General features: G+C 53.6%; 1 protein-coding gene across 1 annotated transcript; it reads right to left on the bottom strand.

The window, feature by feature from the left end:
* Window positions 1-14,413: 14,413 nt before the first annotated feature.
* LOC144826876 (vomeronasal type-2 receptor 26-like) lies at window positions 14,414-18,220 on the bottom strand. The gene is made up of 2 exons (XM_078685335.1): window positions 18,106-18,220; window positions 14,414-15,318 (listed from the first exon to the last, which is right to left on the bottom strand). Exons 1-2 carry the CDS (start codon window positions 18,110-18,112, stop codon window positions 14,414-14,416), a joined length of 912 nt encoding a protein of 303 aa, XP_078541461.1. The 5' UTR covers window positions 18,113-18,220.
* Between the last annotated feature and the right edge of the window lie 252 nt (window positions 18,221-18,472).

The raw sequence follows: 18,472 nt of genomic DNA, 5'->3' as shown, positions 1-18,472 counted from the left end.
GGGACCGGGCCCGGGGCTTTAACTCTGTCCGGCAGGTCCCGGGGTGCTGGAGCCCCCGTCCTGCAATCCAGCTGAGGTTCCGGGTGCTGGGGTCCATCGGGGCCTGCAGAGGCTCTCCCTGGCCTGGGGGTAGGGTTTGGAAGCTAAGCCCCAAGCCCGCCATGAGCAGGACGCCGTTTAGGCCCCGGTCGAGCGGGCGAGTGGATTTGTGGAGCCCTGGCCCCAGCCAAGCAGGTTCAGAGCCTCCCCGTGCCAGACTGACGCACCTGAGGGCCCACCGGAGGTCATGCCCGGGCCCCGGCAGCGCATGGGCAGCATATCCCCAGACCTGGTTACCTGGCAGACTGGGACCTGCTGGCACCCTGGCCCTGCCGAGCCCCAGTTCTCTCCCAGGGCTCGACAAATCGACGACCAGATGGCCGAACTTCCCTGGAAGTCCCGATGAGGTGCCATTCGCCTCCCAGATCCCAGCGAGGGCTCCAGGAGGTCGGGTACTTTCACGCTTTGGGTCCCCTCTGTCACCTCGCGTGCAGAGTTTACAAGAAAGGAGGGTAATTTCCCTCCGGATTACTAGGGACAGGGTACGCCCAGACACCCCTCCAAGGCTGGTGGTTCTCTGCCATGGGGACCAGATAGGCTATGCCTGGGTAACACCTCCCTAGGCCACCCGGGGCTTCCTTCCGCCAGGCCGACGGCATGTCAAATGGCCCAGGACGGGCTCCATGGCTCTTGGGCAGTCGTCCCCCCGGGCGCCCGGGGCTCCATCCACCCCGACGGCATGGAAAAGTGCCCAGGACGGGCTCCATGCGTCCCGGGCATTCGTCCCCCCCCCCCCCGGGCGTCCGGGGCTCCATCCAGGCTGACGGCATGGTAGAGTGCCCGGGTCGGGCTCCATGGTTTTCACGGTGGTCCTCCCCTGGGTGTCTGGGGGCTCCATGCCGAAGGCATTGTAAAGTGCCCGGGACGGGCTCCATGCGTCCCGGGCATTCGTCCCCCGGGCTCTTGGGCAGTCGTCCCCCCGGGCGTCCGGGGCTCCATCCAGGCTGACGGCATGGCAGAGTGCCCGGGTCGGGCTCCATGGTTTCCAGGGTGGTCCTCCCCTGGGTGTCGGGGCGCTCCAGGCCGACGGCATGGCAGAGAGCCCGGGACAGGCTCCATGCGTCCCGGGCCTTCGTCCCCCGGGCGTCCGGGGCTCCATCCAGGCTGACAGCATGGCAGAGTGCCCGGGTCGGGCTCCATGGTTTCCAGGGTGGTCCTCCCCAGGGTGTCGGGGCGCTCCAGGCCGATGACATGGCAGAGTGCCCGGGACGGGCTCCATGCGTCCCGGCCATTCGTCCCCCGGGCGCCCGGGGCTCCATCCAGGCTGACGGCATGGCAAAGTGCCCAGGACGGTCTCCATGCGTCCTGGGCAGTCGTCCCCCAGGCGTCCGGGGCACCCACCCCCAGGCCGACGGAATGGCAAAGTACCCGGGACGGGCTCCACAGGCCCAGGGAGGCTCTCCCCAGCCTGGCTAGGGTTCGTAAGCTGGGGACAGGCCATGGACTTCTCAGCCAGTCAGGCATCCTGATATGGGCCACCGTATTAGGCCTGAGATCCGCCCGGCAGGCCATCAGAACTGCGTCGGGCAAACTTTACCGCTCGCCCGCCGCGGACGGACTTTTTCCGCACCCGCCGCGGACGGTCTTTTTCCGCACCCGCCGCGGACGGTCTTTTTCCGCACCCGCCGCGGTCGGTCTTTCCGACCGACATCATAATTGACCCCACCTTGTCCGCCTTGTTACGGGCCCATGTTTAGCCTGGGGTATATTACGATGGCGGACGGTCTTTCCCGCACCTGCCGCGGACGGTCTTTCCGCACCCACCGCGGACGGTCTTTCCCACACCCGCCGCGGACGGTCTTTCCCACACCCGCCGCGGACGGTCTTTCCCACACCCGCCGCGGACGGTCTTTCCCACACCCGCCGCGGACGGTCTTTCCCACACCCGCCGCGGACGGTCTTTCCCACACCCGCCGCGGACGGTCTTTCCGCCCGACATCATAAAGGTTCCCCTGCGGCCAGGCTATGTTCCGGATGGCCGTGATGGGCTCACTGGGGCTCCCATCTCCAGTCCCACGACATGGCAATGTGCCTGGGACGGGATCCATGCATCCCGGGCAGTCCTCCCCCTGGCGTCCGGGCCTGAGAGCTCCAGTGGTCCTCACTGGGCCGGAGTTCCAGCCGGGGTCCCCGAGCCCTGCCCGGCGTGGGCAGGCAGAAGCCCTACCGAGAAGGCTCGGGGTGGGAAGCAGGGAGTCCTTTCGGTCCCGGCCATCTGGTCGCCCGTAACGCTTTCCTATGGGGCGACCAGATGGCCGAACTTCCCTGGAAGTCTTGATGAGGTGCCATTTGCCTCCCGGATCCCAGCGAGGGCTCCATGAGGTCGGGTTCTTTCACGCCTTGGGTCCCCTCTGTCACCTCGCGTGCACAGATTACAAGAAAAGGGGGTAATTTTGCTCCGGATTACTAGGGAGAAGGGTACGCCTGGACACCCCTCCGAGGGTGGTGGTTCTCTGCCATGGGGACCAGATGGGCTATGCCTGGGCAAAACCTCCCTAGGCCACCCGGGGCTTCCTTCCTCCAGGCCAACTGCATGTCAAATTGCCCAGGACGGGCTCCATGGCTCCTGGGCAGTCGTCCCCCGGGCGTCGGGGGCTCCATCCAGGCTGACGGCATGGAAAAGTGCCCAGGACAGGCTCCATGCGTCCCGGGCATTCATCCCCCGGGCGTCCGGGGCTCCATCCAGGCTGACGGCATGGCAGAGTGCCCGGGTCGGGATCCATGGTTTCCAGGGATGTCCTCCCCTGGATGTCTGGGGGCACCAGGCCGAATGCATGGAAAAGTGCCCAGGACGGGCTCCATGCGTCCCGGGCATTCGTCCCCTGGGCGTCCGGGGCTCCATCTAGGCTGACGGTATGGCAGAGTGCCCGGGTCGGGCTCCATGGTTTTCACGGTGGTCCTCCCCTGGGTGTCAGGGGGCTCCAGGCCGAAGGCACGGAAAAGTGCCCAGGACGGGCTCCATGCGTCCCGGGCACTCGTACCCCGGGCGTCCGGGGCTCCATCCAGGCTGACGGCATGGCAGAGTGCCCGGGACGGGCTCCATGGGTCCCGGGCAGCCCTCCCCCGGGTGTCTGGGGCTCCCACCTCCAGGCCGACGGCATGTCAAAGTGCCCAGGAAGGGCTCCATGAGTCCGGGACAGTCCTCCCCCGGGCGTCTGGGACACCCATCTCCATGAGGCCAACGGCATTGGCAAAGTACCCAGGACGGGCTCCATGGGTCCCGGGCAGACATCCCCCGGGCGTCCGGGGGGGCACCCATCTCCATGAGGCCAACGGCATAGGCAAAGTACCCAGGACGGGCTATATGGGTCCCGGGCAGACCTCCCCCCGGGCGTCCGGGGGTCCCACCTCCAGGCCGACGGAATGTCAAAGTACCCAGGACGGGCTCCATGGGTCCCGGGCAGCTTCCCCCGGGCGTCCGGGGCACCCACCTCCAGGCCGACGGCATGTCAAAGTACCCAGGACGGGCTCCACGGGTCCCGGGCATTCCTCCCCCAGGTCGTCCGGGCCCTAGAGCTCCGGTGGTCCAACCTGCGCCTGAGGCCCAGCCGGGGTCCAAGAGCCCTGCCTTGCGTGGGCAGGCAGTCAGGAACCCTACCGCGAAGGCTTGGGGTGGATGGGGAGCTGGGAGTCCTTTCGATCCGGGCCATCTGGTCGCCCGCGATGCTTTCCAATGGGGCGACCAGATGGCCGGGCTTCCCTGGAAGTCCCGATGAGGTGCCATTCGCCTCCCGGATCCCAGCTAGGGCTCCATGAGCTCGGGTTCTTTTACGCCTTGGGTCCCCTCTGTCACCTCGCGTGCACGGATTGCAAGAAAGGGGGGTAATTTCCCTCCGGATTACTAGGGGCAGGGTACGCCCGGACACCTCTCCAGGGCTGGTGGTTCTCTGCCCGGGGACCAGATGAGATATGCCTGGGCAACACCTCCCCCGGGCGTCTGGGGGCTCCATTCTCCGGGCCAACGGCATGGCTCAATGCCCAGGACGGGCTCCACGTGTCCCGGACAGACCGCCCCTGGGCGTCCGGGGCACCCATCTCCAGGAGGCCAACGGGATGGCAAAGTACCCGGGAAGGGCTCCACGGGTCCCGGGCAGCCTTCCCCCGGGCGTCCGGGGCTCCCACCTCCAGGCCGACAGCATGTCACACTGCCCAGGACGGGCTCCATGGGCCCCGGACAGACCTCCCCCGGGCGTCCGGGGCACCCATCTCCAGGAGGCCAACAGCGTTGCAAAGTACCCGGAAAGGACTCCACGGGTACCGGGCAGTCCTCCCCCGGGCGTCCGGGGCACCCATCTCCATGAGGCCAACGGCATTGGCAAAGTACCCGGGAGGGGCTCCACAGGTCCCGGGCAGGCCTCCCCCGGGCATCCGGGGCTCCCACCTCCAGGCCGACGGAATGTCAAAGTACCCAGGACGGGCTCCATGGGTCCCGGGCAGCTTCCCCCGGGCGTCCGGGGCACCCACCTCCAGGCCGACGGCATGTCAAAGTACCCAGGACGGGCTCCACGGGTCCCGGGCATTCCTCCCCCCAGGTCGTCCGGGCCCTAGAGCTCCGGTGGTCCAACCTGCGCCTGAGGCCCAGCCGGGGTCCAAGAGCCCTGCCTTGCGTGGGCAGGAAGTCAGGAACCCTACCACGAAGGCTTGGGATGGATGGGGAGCTGGGAGTCCTTTCGATCCCGGCCATCTGGTCGCCCGCGATGCTTTCCAATGGGGCGACCAGATGGCCGGGCTTCCCTGGAAGTCCCGATGAGGTGCCATTCGCCTCCCGGATCCCAGCTAGGGCTCCATGAGGTCGGGTTCTTTTACGCCTTGGGTCCCCTCTGTCACCTCGCGTGCACGGATTGCAAGAAAGGGGGGTAATTTCCCTCCGGATTACTAGGGGCAGGGTACGCCCGGACACCTCTCCAGGGCTGGTGGTTCTCTGCCCGGGGGGGACCAGATGAGATATGCCTGGGCAACACCTCCCCCGGGCGTCTGGGGGCTCCATTCTCCGGGCCAACGGCATGGCTCAATGCCCAGGACGGGCTCCACGTGTCCCGGACAGACCGCCCCTGGGCGTCCGGGGCACCCATCTCCAGGAGGCCAATGGGATGGCAAAGTACCCGGGAAGGGCTCCACGGGTCCCGGGCAGCCTTCCCCCCGGGCGTCCGGGGCTCCCACCTCCAGGCCGACGGCATGTCACACTGCCCAGGACGGGCTCCATGGGCCCCGGACAGACCTCCCCCCGGGCGTCCGGGGCACCCATCTCCAGGAGGCCAACGGGATGGCAAAGTACCCGGGAAGGGCTCCACGGGTCCCGGGCAGCCTTCCCCCGGGCGTCCGGGGCTCCCACCTCCAGGCCGACGGCATGTCACACTGCCCAGGACGGGCTCCATGGGCCCCGGACAGACCTCCCCCGGGCGTCCGGGGCACCCATCTCCAGGAGGCCAACGGGATGGCAGAGTAACCGGGAAGGGCTCCACGGGTCCCGGGCAGCCTTCCCCCGGGCGTCCGGGGCTCCCACCTCCAGGCCGACGGCATGTCACACTGCCCAGGACGGGCTCCATGGGCCCCGGACAGACCTCCCCCGGGCGTCCGGGGCACCCATCTCCAGGAGGCCAACGGGATGGCAGAGTAACCGGGAAGGGCTCCATGGGTCCCGGGCAGCCCTCCCCCGGGCGTCCGGGGCTCCCACCTCCAGGCCGACGGCATGTCACACTGCCCAGGACGGGCTCCATGGGCCCCGGACAGACCTCCCCCCGGGCGTCCGGGGCACCCATCTCCAGGAGGCCAACGGGATGGCAGAGTAACCGGGAAGGGCTCCATGGGTCCCGGGCAGCCCTCCCCCGGGCGTCCGGGGCTCCCACCTCCAGGACGAAGGCATGTCAAAGTGCCCAGGGCGGGCTCCACGGGCCCCGGGCAGCCCTCCCCCCGGGCGTTCGGGGCACACATCTCCAGGAGGCCAACGGCATTGGCAAAGTACCCGGGAAGGGCTCCACGGGTCCCGACCAGGCTTCCCACGGGCGTCCCGGGCACCCTCCTCCAGGCCGACGGCATGTCAAAGTGTCCAGGACGGGCTCCATGGGTCCCGGGCAGCCCGCTCCCGGGCTCCCACCTCCAGGCCGACGGCATGTCAAAGAGCCCAGGACGGGATCCATGGGTCCCGGGCAGCTTCCCCCGGGCGTCCGGGGCACCCACCTCCAGGCCGACGGCATGTCAAAGAGCCCAGGACGGGATCCACGGGTACCGGGCAGTCCTCCCCCGGGCGTCCGGGGCTCCCATCTCCAGGCCAACGGCATGGCTCAATGCCCAGGACGGGCTCCATGGGTCCCGCGCAGGCCTCCCCCGGACGCGTCCGGGGCAACCATCTCCATGAGGCCAACGGCATTGGCAAAGTACCCGGGAAGGGCTCCACGGGTCCCGGGCAGGCCTCCCCCGGGCGTCCAGGGCACCCACCTCCAGGCCGACGGCATGTAAAAGTGCCCAGGACCAGTTCCACGGGTCCCGGGCAGTCCTCCCCCGGGCGTCCGGGGCTCCCTTCCCCGGGCCAAAGCATTCCAGAGTGCCCAGGACGGGCTCCACGGGTCCCGGGCGTCCAGGGCTCCCTTCCCCGGGCCAACGGCTTGTCAGAGTGCCCAGGACGGGCTACGGGCCCCGGGCGTCCGGGGCACCCTTCCCCGGGCCAGCGGCATGTCAGAGTGCCCAGGACGAGTTCCACGGGACCCGGACGTCCGGGGCTCCCTTCCCCGGGCCAACGGCATACAGGAGTGCCCAGGACGGGCTCCACGGGTCCCGGTCGTCTGGGGCTCCCTTCCCCGGGCCAACAGCTTGTCAGAGTGCCCAGGACGGGCTCCACGGGTCCCGGGCAGTCCTCCCCCCGGGCCAACAGCAGGTCAGAGTGCCCAGGACGGGCTCCACGGGTCCCGGGCAGCTCCATGCCCAAACCCATTTGAAAACCCGCCGCAGCGAAGGGGTTAATAAAAGGTACGACAGTGCATATTTCATATTTAATAATAAAATGTTTTATTAATAGCCCATATTAAGATGGTAATAGATTTTGTAATTTTAATCTTATATATTTCCATTGATTTTGTTTTACATTTAAAGTAAATATATCACATAAATTTGCATTAAGATTCAACATAAACATATTTATATGACACTATAGTCTGATCATTGCAACAAATGTTTTGAATTGATGTAGAAAGCAGATACATGTTATACAACATGGGAAGCAGAATGCAACTCGTCCACTTTGCAGGATGATGAATATCCCTTCCAAGATTTTCAGCATGCCTTGAAGGATGAACCTGGGAGTGAGAAATTGGGTTGTTGGTTGACTGGGGTGTCAGTCTTAGTCAAGCAACAGCCACAATCCCATGTAGCATGATCGCCCACAAAATCACTACATTCACCTATGCCTAACCCTGGGTAGCTTGGCATAAAAAGCATTCAGGCTGAACTTAGAGGCAATGTGTAAAGTATCTATGAGCACACAAGCAGTAATAATGTGAAAATACAACAGAAGAAAAACAATAAACCAATTGAGATAGAGTATATTTTACTAAATGTATTGACACCAAAACAACAAACATCCAATCAATACAACCAAAGTTTTATGAGAAATCTAGCACCTAATAGATCAAAGCACCAACTGCACTTATGTAGTCACGTGATATTCGGTCAAAGTCAAACTTTAAGGCAGGCCGTGATGGAGCACAGTTTGAATGCAAGAAGTGGATTGGACCTGATCAGCGCTTACCTTCAACTTAAAATCATTCTTGAAGAAAAATGTCAGAGGAGGTGAAGTTCAGCAGGGCAAGGCTGAAAGAGGTGTCCAGGGAAGTAGCTCGTCATTGGATATCCTAGGTGGAAGCTGTGTGGAAGATTTCTACGCTTGGACTTAATCGCCAAATTGGCAGTCAAAAACTCAAGAAGGACCAATCAGAGGGCTGTAGCCAAAGACAGTTTCATGAGGTCGGATACCCCTTGAGCAAAGGACTGTTCAAATGGATTTGCTGTTGCGGACAAGAACGTAGCAGATGAGACAATATGGCTGACAATGTACCTCGAGTGGGCAGGCGATCAGGTAAGTCCTGATCTCCTCCTTGTTCACAGATCATTTTTGGCCAAATTTTGGCTCAGTCCTAAGTTTAGAAAATTTTCCATTTGGGCACATTTAGCACCACAGCCAAAGGTCCAGGACTGGTGTGACTCACTCAGGCTGGGTTTAAGTGGAAGATCAAGATGGTGGGAGCCTTTTATGCCCCTGCAGCGCTGAATAAGAAGTCAGCAAACTATCCCTTTGAGTCACTTCTGAACATTCTGGGTGCAGGTGACGATGCAGGGCTCCCCTCAGGGCTGTCCTCTGAGAATTCAAGGTAGGCCCCAGATAGCAAAGGAGTATTCCAAGGTACAGGAGCAGTCTGGCAGAGTGCACAGCAGGTCAAAGCAGCAGGTCCACAGGTCCAGAAATAAAACTGAAGAGTGGATCTGAAGGTACTCTTTTTACACCCTAGTGCCCTTTTTCTGGAAGGTTGGGCACGCTTTGCGAAAAGGTTCTTTGAAGTGCATGGAATTTCCTGACTCTCCTGCCCTGGCTCCACGCTGGTTACATTGACAGCACATGCTCGCTGGGTCCTTTGTGTGAAGGCACAACACAGGCTATTTGTACATAAGTAGGGCTGTGCTCAGCTCCACACCCTCACCCTGCAAGCAGACAGCCATGGCGGCACACCTAATCCATCTATTGGGTGACTCTCTAGGACAAAAACACAAATGTGACCCAAGGGAGGCTGCAGGTACAAAGGTCTATGGCCAAGAAAATACCAACACTGTAGGTCTTTTAACAATATCCGCTCATGTACCTTTAAAATGCAGTGGGATTTTACTGATGTTGGAATTGGCCCTTCTGGCAGGTTCACCCCTAAACTTTTTGCTTTTAATGGTGACCTGGTGATGGTGATTTTTGGTTTCTGCGAACTTTCACTGTGTCCCAGTGGAAAGTGCGTGCGCACTCTGAGTGCATGTGGTGAGATAGGCCTGCCCTCCCATAGGAATGCATGGGGAATGCATGTGTCCCTGATAGTTTCTGATGCGTGGGGTGTGCAGGCTCGAGTCTGGCATGTGCGGACTCATGTGATTGAATGCTGCGCAACGATGTATGCAGCGTGTATGTGTCTAGTGTGGAAGTGCCACTTCTAGACATGGATGTGCGTGTGCTGTAAAGGTGCTGACGTGTGATTGGCTGGAGCTGGCTGGGGTGCCAGACTCCATGAGTCATGATGGGTCTGCCCGGTGGTGAGTGTTCAGATTAGCATGTGTGATGTGAGGGAGTGGTGCACCTGGGTCCTGAATAGGGTTGGGCTTTCCACACACAATGCTGGCTCCGCTCCCTCTGGTGCGTCTAATGACCCTAGCCTGCCTGGTGAATGGAAAGGGTGGCTGGGGAAAACGAAGTACTCCAAAACCAGCTGCGACTGGTTTCTCCCCTACCCTGCTCCCTGAGACAAAGGATTTTAATGTATAAAAAGGGGCTGTGTCCCCTTGCAAGTGGTTCTCTTCCTGATCCAAGCTGAGGGGGGCTGCTGCTGCTGCTGGGCGCCAGAAGGACCGCCACTCGAAATTGCCTCCCTGCCTAGGAGGACCCTGTGAGCCTTGCCCCCCCCACCTTGCTGCATGACAAAAAGGACCTGGGGCTGGACTGGTGCACCCCTCAAGTGCCTGGAAGCGCTCTATTTTGTACTCTAGCACTGGGAGCGCTTTATTCTTTCCCTAGCACCTGGGAGCGCTTTATCTGGTCAGTAGCGCTTGGGATCGCTGTATTCACTCCTCTAAGCGCCTGGGAGCGCTTATTTGCTAAAGCCGGTGCCCACCCGGCATTGCCCTGCTAGGTTGCAGCCTCGTGGGGGGGCCACCTGTTTTATTTATGTAGTTGGACGGGAGCCCACCCCGTATTAAGGAAAATAATTCACCGCCGCCCCTGGGGATCGTGGAGGAGATGCTGTGCCCGCCTCCCTGCTCAGGGCCATGCTGCCATTGGCGGCCCACCGAGACAGGAAGCCGGGCAGAATCCGTGAGACGTGGGCGGGGCCTAGTTGTTTTCCGGTGTACGGAGAGAAGAAGCGTGCTGGCTCCCCCGCGGGGCTCTCCGGAAAAAGAGAGCCCCGCCCGCCACCACTACCAGTACCCAGCCCCCAGGAGCAGGACCGGGTGAAGAAGAGGGCGCCGCCCTCACCGAAGAGTAGCGCTGAATAGAGCCCGGTGAGTAAGGGCTCCCCCTCCCTCTTATCCAGGTCCCGGAGTAGACCTACGGGAAGCTCCAGCAGGAGAGGGTATTGCTGTCATTGAAGCCCGAGGCCCCGGGCACACCTTCAGATTCCGAGTCCCCCGGGCGGGACTCCACTGAAGGCATTTTTTCTGCAGAGCCCAGTGAGGCTCTAGGGGGCTTTCCTTAGTTCCAAGCCCACAAGGCTCTTCAAGTATCCCGGGCACCTTTCTCCGAGTCCCCCGAGGGACTCCCCCGCCTGGGCAGCCCGCATTGTGTTTAAGCGCCGAAAGGCCCCAGCGAGGCTCAGGGGGCATTTGTAGTTAGAGCCGAAGAGGCTCAAGGCAGCATTCCCCTGAGTCGAGTCCCCCGAGCGGGACTCCAACGAAGCCGGCATTCTTGTTTAAAGCCCACGAGGGCTCCGAGGTCATTTCATTGATTTCGAGTCCCCAGAGGGGGGACTCCCAACGACCGGGCCCATTGTTGTTAAGAGCCCAAGAGGCTCGTGAGGGCCCACATTTGATGTAGAGCCCCGAGGCTCTGGGGATCATTGAGGCATTTGTCTCGAGCCTGGAAGGCTCCACATTCACGGGGGCATATTTGTTTACAGGCTCCCTGCTACAGCTGGCCAGCACTTAGTGGACAGCTGCTCCGTTTAGGCCCCTGACATTGAGACACAGGGCGTCCTAGCCCCAACAAGGCCAGAGGGCCTAAGGACCGTCACAGGTGGTGACTTATGTGAGTTTTACGCAATTGTGTTTTCCTGTACCTCTGAATGTGTTTTTATGCATCACGTGCCTTGTTAATACACCTTTGAATGTGGTGGTTCTACATCATGTGTTCTCCTGTGCTGCACCTCTGAATGTGTTTTGATGCATCATGTGCCTTGTTCTACACCGCTGAATGTATGTTTATGCATCATGTATTTTGTTCCCAGGCCTATACCCCTAAATGTATGGTGATACTTAGGTAGTTGTTTTTCTCCTAGTACAGGTGTTGCTAGTGAGGTCCTGGTTCCCTGCGTAACCTTTTCCTAAGGTGGTTAGGGTTGCGTAGGTGGTACTTACCTGGTGCCAGTAGCTACTGGTTGTGTGCTAAAGTGATTATACTCCATGTTCTAAGTGCTAATTCTAACAGTATTTCTAGTTCTAAAAGTCCTGATTCCTGACAGTGGTCCAGGTGGCCCTGTCTTGTACATATCCCCTGTAAATTCTGCCCGTGCCTGTTGGCACATTGTAAAGTGTGTGTTTTTATCTAATGTGTTTTGGTGTAATAAAAAGGCTATTTTTAAACATAACCTTGTGTGGAGTTTCTTTTGTGGTGGGCCTTGGGTGTTGTTGCTGGGGGTGCGGGCGCAAACACTTAACTCACATTGCCTCCGAGTTTAGCCTTACTGCTCGTGCTACGTTACCAAGGGGGTGAGCAGGGGTTATCTTGGCGTGTAACTCCCTTGCCCTGACGTGGAAGTGGTGGTCTCTGACTGACATTGGCGCAAGCCCTGGCCAGCCAGGGAGTCAATTTCTAACAACTGATAACTGCACCCTACACAAGGTCAAAAAACACCCAGCCAGCTCCCAAAGAGGAAGTCAAATGAATTTGAAAACAGCAAAAGTACCTAATAAAATTAAAAGAAAGAAAAGCACCTTTTTTTAATAAACAATTATAAGCCTTGGAATCCAGCCTTACCTCTGCATGCAACAGGCCCAAAAGGACTACATTGACTGCTAATAAATAGGAATGGAAGCCCCAGCAGGGTTGACTTAATTACATTTCTTTAATATTAAACTCCTTCTTACAGAAGAAGAAAAACTTTAGAAGACAGAAGCTAATTCTTCCAAATGCAGATGAAGACGCCCTAGTAAGAACAACAATTAGGAGGAGTGAGAATTATGTGTAAGGTTTTACCGTCAGCTTCCCTTTTCATATACAATAATCCTTGATTTTGTTTGATCCTATTACTATCCACAAGACAGAATGTTGCGGTGCCACTGTCTTACTCAGGTGTAGAATTGTTCACCCAGGTAAACCGGTGACAATTACTGTGCCCATGTGGGATATATTTTAGGGTCCTCACCCACAGATACCACCTATGGCGAGCTTCATCATCGGACCTTCGTCCCAATCATCTAGTGTTGGGATTGGCTCAACACGTTAATAAGTGGAGTACCTCGGATATGTGATTTTAGGAATGGAGAGAAGAAATTTAAATTCCCTGCTGAAGCCTACTACTTTTTTAATGGTTGGTCCATTGGCAAGTTTAAAAGCAGTGGGTAGTCATGAAGGATTAGTGACCCTATACATCTTAGGTCGACATCTTTCAGCCATTAGAACTGCCTGTGTGGGTTGGTCAGCTTTCTTCTGTACCTCCAGGATACACAAATCTTGCAGACCAGTATTTTGGGCTTTTTATCTTGTTGCATTAGTCTGAGCTTGGGAAGAGAAAACCAAATGTATTATGCAGTAAGAAATATCTATTTGTTAATGTATTTGACTCATTTACTCCCATGCAGTTGTGCATCTTGTCATGCACACGGTTGTTAAAAACCTTGGCCTATTGAGCCTAACACATATGTTGAACTCAAAGAAGACTGAGGTAATTAAAAAATCAGAGTGGCTGAAGAGACACTATGGAGAATAGAATTTTACATCAACTAGTGTACTAAAAGTATTACCTTTTATTGTTTCACAGAACCTTATCAGTCACGGTCTTGAGGAGAACCCAGAGCAAAAAAGTGCACACATGGGGAGTGCTATATTTTGACCAGAAACCTTTTAGCAGGCAATCAATAAAACTGGAAGGCCTACTCTAATAGAGTGAATTTCTAACCCCCAAGAGATGTTTCAATCAAGAGGTTCATTTTCCAAACATTAATAATGATTATAACCTCTGCATGTAATTGATTATCAGGTTGGTTTCAAATGGAAAGTACTTTGTGAACACTTTTGAGTTTTGTAGTTAATGATTAATTTATTGTATAATATGTTTTGTAATGCTGTGTTTACTTATGTGTGTTCAATGCAACAATGTGCCTGAAATTTGAATTGTGGCCTGAAAGATATTTTTAAGTGCTCATGAAATTTTTGCATTAAAGGAGAAAACAGCTGTGAATAAATACACAGACGGTCATAATTCATTCACTTGTACCTAAATCTAGAGTATTGACTTAATATTTTCAGCTTGGTTAACTTGATCATGTAAACTTTCTTAAAGTAGCATTTTCAAAATTGTAATGAAAAATCTTACATTACCATTAATGAGAGTTTATAATTTCAATTTCATAGTTACTAAACATGATTGATCCTCCTGCTCCCAATTAAAAGCTACAGCGTTTTAAATGTAAGAAATCCCCAATGTTATCCTATGAGAAGGGAAGGCCTGCAAGTAGTGAAAAATGAGTTTGGGGTGTTTTCACTACCAGGGCATGTAAAATATAAAAGCTCATATTCATCCTTTTAATTGCACAGTCCCCAGCTCTACAGGCTACTCACGGCCTACCTTAGCGATGACTTATATGTAATAAAAGGTGAGTTTAAGGCTTGGCTAAGGGTTTTAAATGTTAAGTCGGTGACAGCTAAACTACACACACAGGTTTTGCAGTGACAATCCTGAGAAAGGTTTAAAAGGCTACTTTTTAAAAGATTTTATTCTATATAATTTCAACTCATCATGAGCACCAGTTGTATTACAGATGGGCACATTCATTTTTAGGCACAAGGCATTAAAGTGATTTGCCCCTAATCAAAGGTTGTTGAGCCTCCAGCGTAGACTCAAACCCAATTCCCCAGCTGCAAGGTTGGCTGCTCTAGACGTTACACCAGATTCTCTGGGTGGTAGAATCAGTGCTGCAGGATCACTAGAGGTAGTAAAACCACTGGAACTATGCAAGTACAGAAAGGCCTCAAAATCATGCACAGTGGATATCCTTAATAACTATCTTTATTACTAGAGGTATTAATGCTTTACAGTGGGCAGTCAAATGGCTATACAAAAGGATGATGCATTTCTTTAAAGCCCTCCAGAAATACAACATTTTAATATTAAATTCAAGTGTGAACTCCTATATAAAACTAATAATGACTATGTAAATTTAAATGTCCTCTGGCATTTATATCCGGCCTGAACAGAATGATGTAACATTTGGGAATGAACAAACAGCCCAGCAGTCCAGCGCTGGAAGCTAAGATCGCGAAGATCTCCACCGCCACTGTGTACCTGCCTTTAGTGCTGACGTAGGCTGGGAAGAAAGAGACCCAGACACTGCAGAACACCAGCATGCTGAATGTGATGAGCTTGGCCTCGTTAAACTTATCCGGGAGGTTCCTGGCTAAGAATGCTACTATGAAGCTGGCAAAGGCTAAGAGTCCCATGTAACCAATCACACAGTAGAAAGCAGTCACCGAACCCTGGTCACACTGCAAGATTATCTTCCCAGTCTCAGACTGTGTGTCAATGCCAAAGTGAGGTGGAGAGGTGAGCAGCCAAGACAGACAGACTGTCACTTCTCCTAGTGTGGACAAGAGGACAATAGAGACGGACACCCGTGATCCCAGCCATCTGCTTAATTTGCTCCCAGGCCTGGTGGAATTAAAAGCAATGAAAACAAGGACAGTTTTTGCTAAAACACAAGACACAGCAACAGTAAAAATAATCCCAAATGCAGCTTGTTGGATCAGACAGGTCCATGTCTCAGGGCGTCCAATAAATAGAAGGGAACAGAGAAAGGACAACATTAGGGCAGTGAGGAGTGTGTAGCTGAGATCCCGGTTATTGGCCTTCACTATGGGTGTGTCACGGTGTCTGAGAAAGATTCCCGACACTCCAGCAGTGATAGCAGAGAAGATCATGGCCACAGTGGCCAAAATCACACCAAGGATATCACTGTATGAGAGGAAAACAATGTCCTTTAGGAGGCATCCAGCCTTCTTGACATCCGGCCACTGGTCCTCAGGGCACTGCATGCAGTTTTCCATGTCTACAATAAAATGCAAACACAATCAGTAATTTCCACTGATTCAAGCTTTTCAGAAATGTTTATTTGATTGTTCAATACAGCATTTATTCCCAACGTATTTCGACATTGTTTTACTTTTAGTACAAAAGTGAGCTTTTGGCAATTTTAGATGTAAAAAAAAAATGTAAAGGTGCAGGGTTTGAGTTAAACTCTTGCTACTCAAATGCAACCACTTAATGACCACACATTTCACCTCTCTTTGACATTAGATAATTTAAACCTAGACTATGACCAGAAAAGAGGATGTGGATCTATTCCATTGCATCAGTATATAATGCTGATATTGCAAGTTCTATGACCTAAATGCACCATCCCAGGAGACCAAGATCCTTAAGAAAATCAACACCATAAAGTGGAGGTGAGGATATAGGCTACCATCACTTCTGAGCACCTGCAGAATCCTAGCTGTCCACTGGATGCTACATGTCCCCCACCTTTGCTACTGCATCTCACTGAGGGGGTACCGTGATGGAGCGGTGTGGTCGGATGAATGAAATGTGTGATGCAAACCCCCCAGAGACCATTCTGCACAGTAATGTAGAGCAGCACCACGGCCAGAGCTGGTGATGGGGTGACACAGTGTGCGTGAAGCTTGTGCTGACTGCTATAATTACTTATGGAGTGATGAACAGTGGAGCACTGAACAAAAAGACATTGCTGCTCTTTCCACTGTAAGAGTTAGCCCATATGGAGTACGAAGCAGTGGAGAACTGTCGCTATAGATGCTAAATATGTACACAACAAACACAGCAGGAATCTCCCCGCCTGCTTGCACATTACACCGCCAGGTCAACAACTCATTTCTATGGATAATGCTCAACAGAATGTTTGCACACCAGCAGAACCTGGACTGCAATCCTCCTGATTACAAATAATGCAAAGGGCCTGTACCTAAACTGCTGGAGTTAGTCCTTACACACACTAGGAAAAAGATCCTTTGGCTGGAGATAGGGAGAGATCGTGTTGATTACTTTGACTCTGGAAGTAGAAGGAGCCTACAGCAACTGCCTTAAGGTGCCCTGAAATGTGCCCGGCAATAGGCCAGTGAGAGAACATCACTGTGACTCATTTTCTTGAGCGTAGACTGACCAAATTAAAAATTACATATTTTCCCTGCTTTCACTTGGAAGTCCATCAGGATGCTGCTCTGAGTTGCCTCTGGGTTAACTGATGGCAGTCAGCTAACTGAGCTAGACTGTACTCAGTGCTCGGGAGTAATCCTACGAGTGCAGACACATAACAGGTTTATTGTTTCTTGCCAGGTGCCTTTAGAAGATGTTACCAGTTACACACTCCCAAGAGACTGATCTTTTCCATTATTTACCAATTTTACCCTAATCATGTTGAAGATGGCAGGCACATATTTTGTGCTATTTGTGTCCATATACACATGAATATGTTTAACCCCATACAAGGCTTGTGAAAAGAGCAGAGACACATTGACATCAGTTGATAAGCAAGGTCCAGTGTGTTTTAATCTTGAGGAAGGGGTGTCAGAATAAAGAGAAATACACCTCTCACACATATTTTAGTTACAAATACTCTAAGACTAGACGATGTAGGGTTTACTGCTTTGTGCACTAGAGAGCGATCACACAACATCTCATACTCAATAAATCAGGCTGAATGGTCACGCTCAACTTCCTAGAGGGGCATCGTCAATAACCCCTAGTTCTACTACATGAATCAAAATGAAGGAGGAGCGTGATAATACAAAATGAATTGTTATGATTCAAATATCACATTTGCATTCATACAATCAGTTCCAAAAACAATCATCCAGGCGAATGTTGTATGATTCTTTTTCTTTATTCAAACCATATGGTGATGTCAGTCAGCTCTATATTTGTTTAAATACAAAGTTAATAGCCGACCCTGCTTAACTTCTGAGATCAGATGAGATCAGGTGCTTTCAGGGTGGTATGGCCGTAGAAGATTGTTTTTGAACTGATTGTATAAATGCAAATGTGATATTTGAATCATAACAACTCATTTTATACTATCACGCTCCTCCTTCATTTTGATTCACATATTTTAATTAGGCTACTGAAAGTGATGAGACAAGTATAGCATAAGGTTTTTTGAGCTGGGTAATGTATGGTGGGTCCCTGAGTGAAGGATTGTCCTACACTTCAGACAATTGCAACATCAACCCTGCAAGTAAAGTACATCACTTCTACCACACTATACATCACACTCACTCCACCAGGAGTGTACCGCGTGAAGAAGCTGGTGGAGGTTCAAGATTATATTAGCAAAAACTATTTGAGATTAAGACAATTTTTTCTGTTATCTTTTTTGGCATTTGTAGCCCTGATGAAAATGATTAGGATGAAACATGTGTTTACTACTGTGAAGAACCATTTGGAATTTTCAATAAAGTGCTTGCAAAGAACAAGATTAAAGGAACAAAATCTACCGTAGATTACAATATTACTAAAAACTGTGTCATATACAAATTTGCGTGTGACGTATAGGTGTATACAGGTTTACTTAGAACCTCGAGTGGGGCTGTAATTTGTGAATGTTGGGTGAAAATTATTCCCTTTTGAGCTTCATATTTACTTTGACTGTGTTTACATTTTCTGTGATAACTCTGAAGTAAGCAACAGGGAACCCTTTTTCAGCTCTCTTTTTCTGCATCATATTATCACACATGATGATGTCTGTTGTATGTGGGAGTTTAAGGTTGTACTATATACTATATATATTTAATGTGAGTCTTTAGGGCATCAATCTTCCACATACCGGTCATGTTGGAAAACTCTCCTTCTGCACAAGCCACACAGTTAAAGCAGCAGACTGGCTTCCCTTCTCTTGGAGCTTTGCGGTACCCTGGGAGGCAGCTCTCACTGCAGACAGAGCGCGGAGCCTGTGAAGCCAAGTAGAAGGAAGAAGAAGCTGGGATACATTTGTTCAGTGGCATTTGATTCCCACCCCGCAATGCATCTTTCACCACACGCAGTAACGTCCATGTGGCCTCATCTCCTTAGGCAAAAAACAGTAAAATATATTTTTTAAATTGCACGATTTTTTATTGATTTTTAGCATGCTTTACAAAGATTTGGAGATTTTGAACAGCATTGAGTGTCATCCATTTAATTTTCATTGTTTG

The sequence above is a fragment of the Lissotriton helveticus genome, chromosome 4_1 (assembly GCF_964261635.1).
Source record: "Lissotriton helveticus chromosome 4_1, aLisHel1.1, whole genome shotgun sequence".
In the NCBI taxonomy this organism is placed as follows: Eukaryota; Metazoa; Chordata; class Amphibia; order Caudata; family Salamandridae; genus Lissotriton; species Lissotriton helveticus.
Note: the sequence above shows the minus strand (reverse complement) of the source record. Positions and strands in the feature narration are given on the sequence as shown.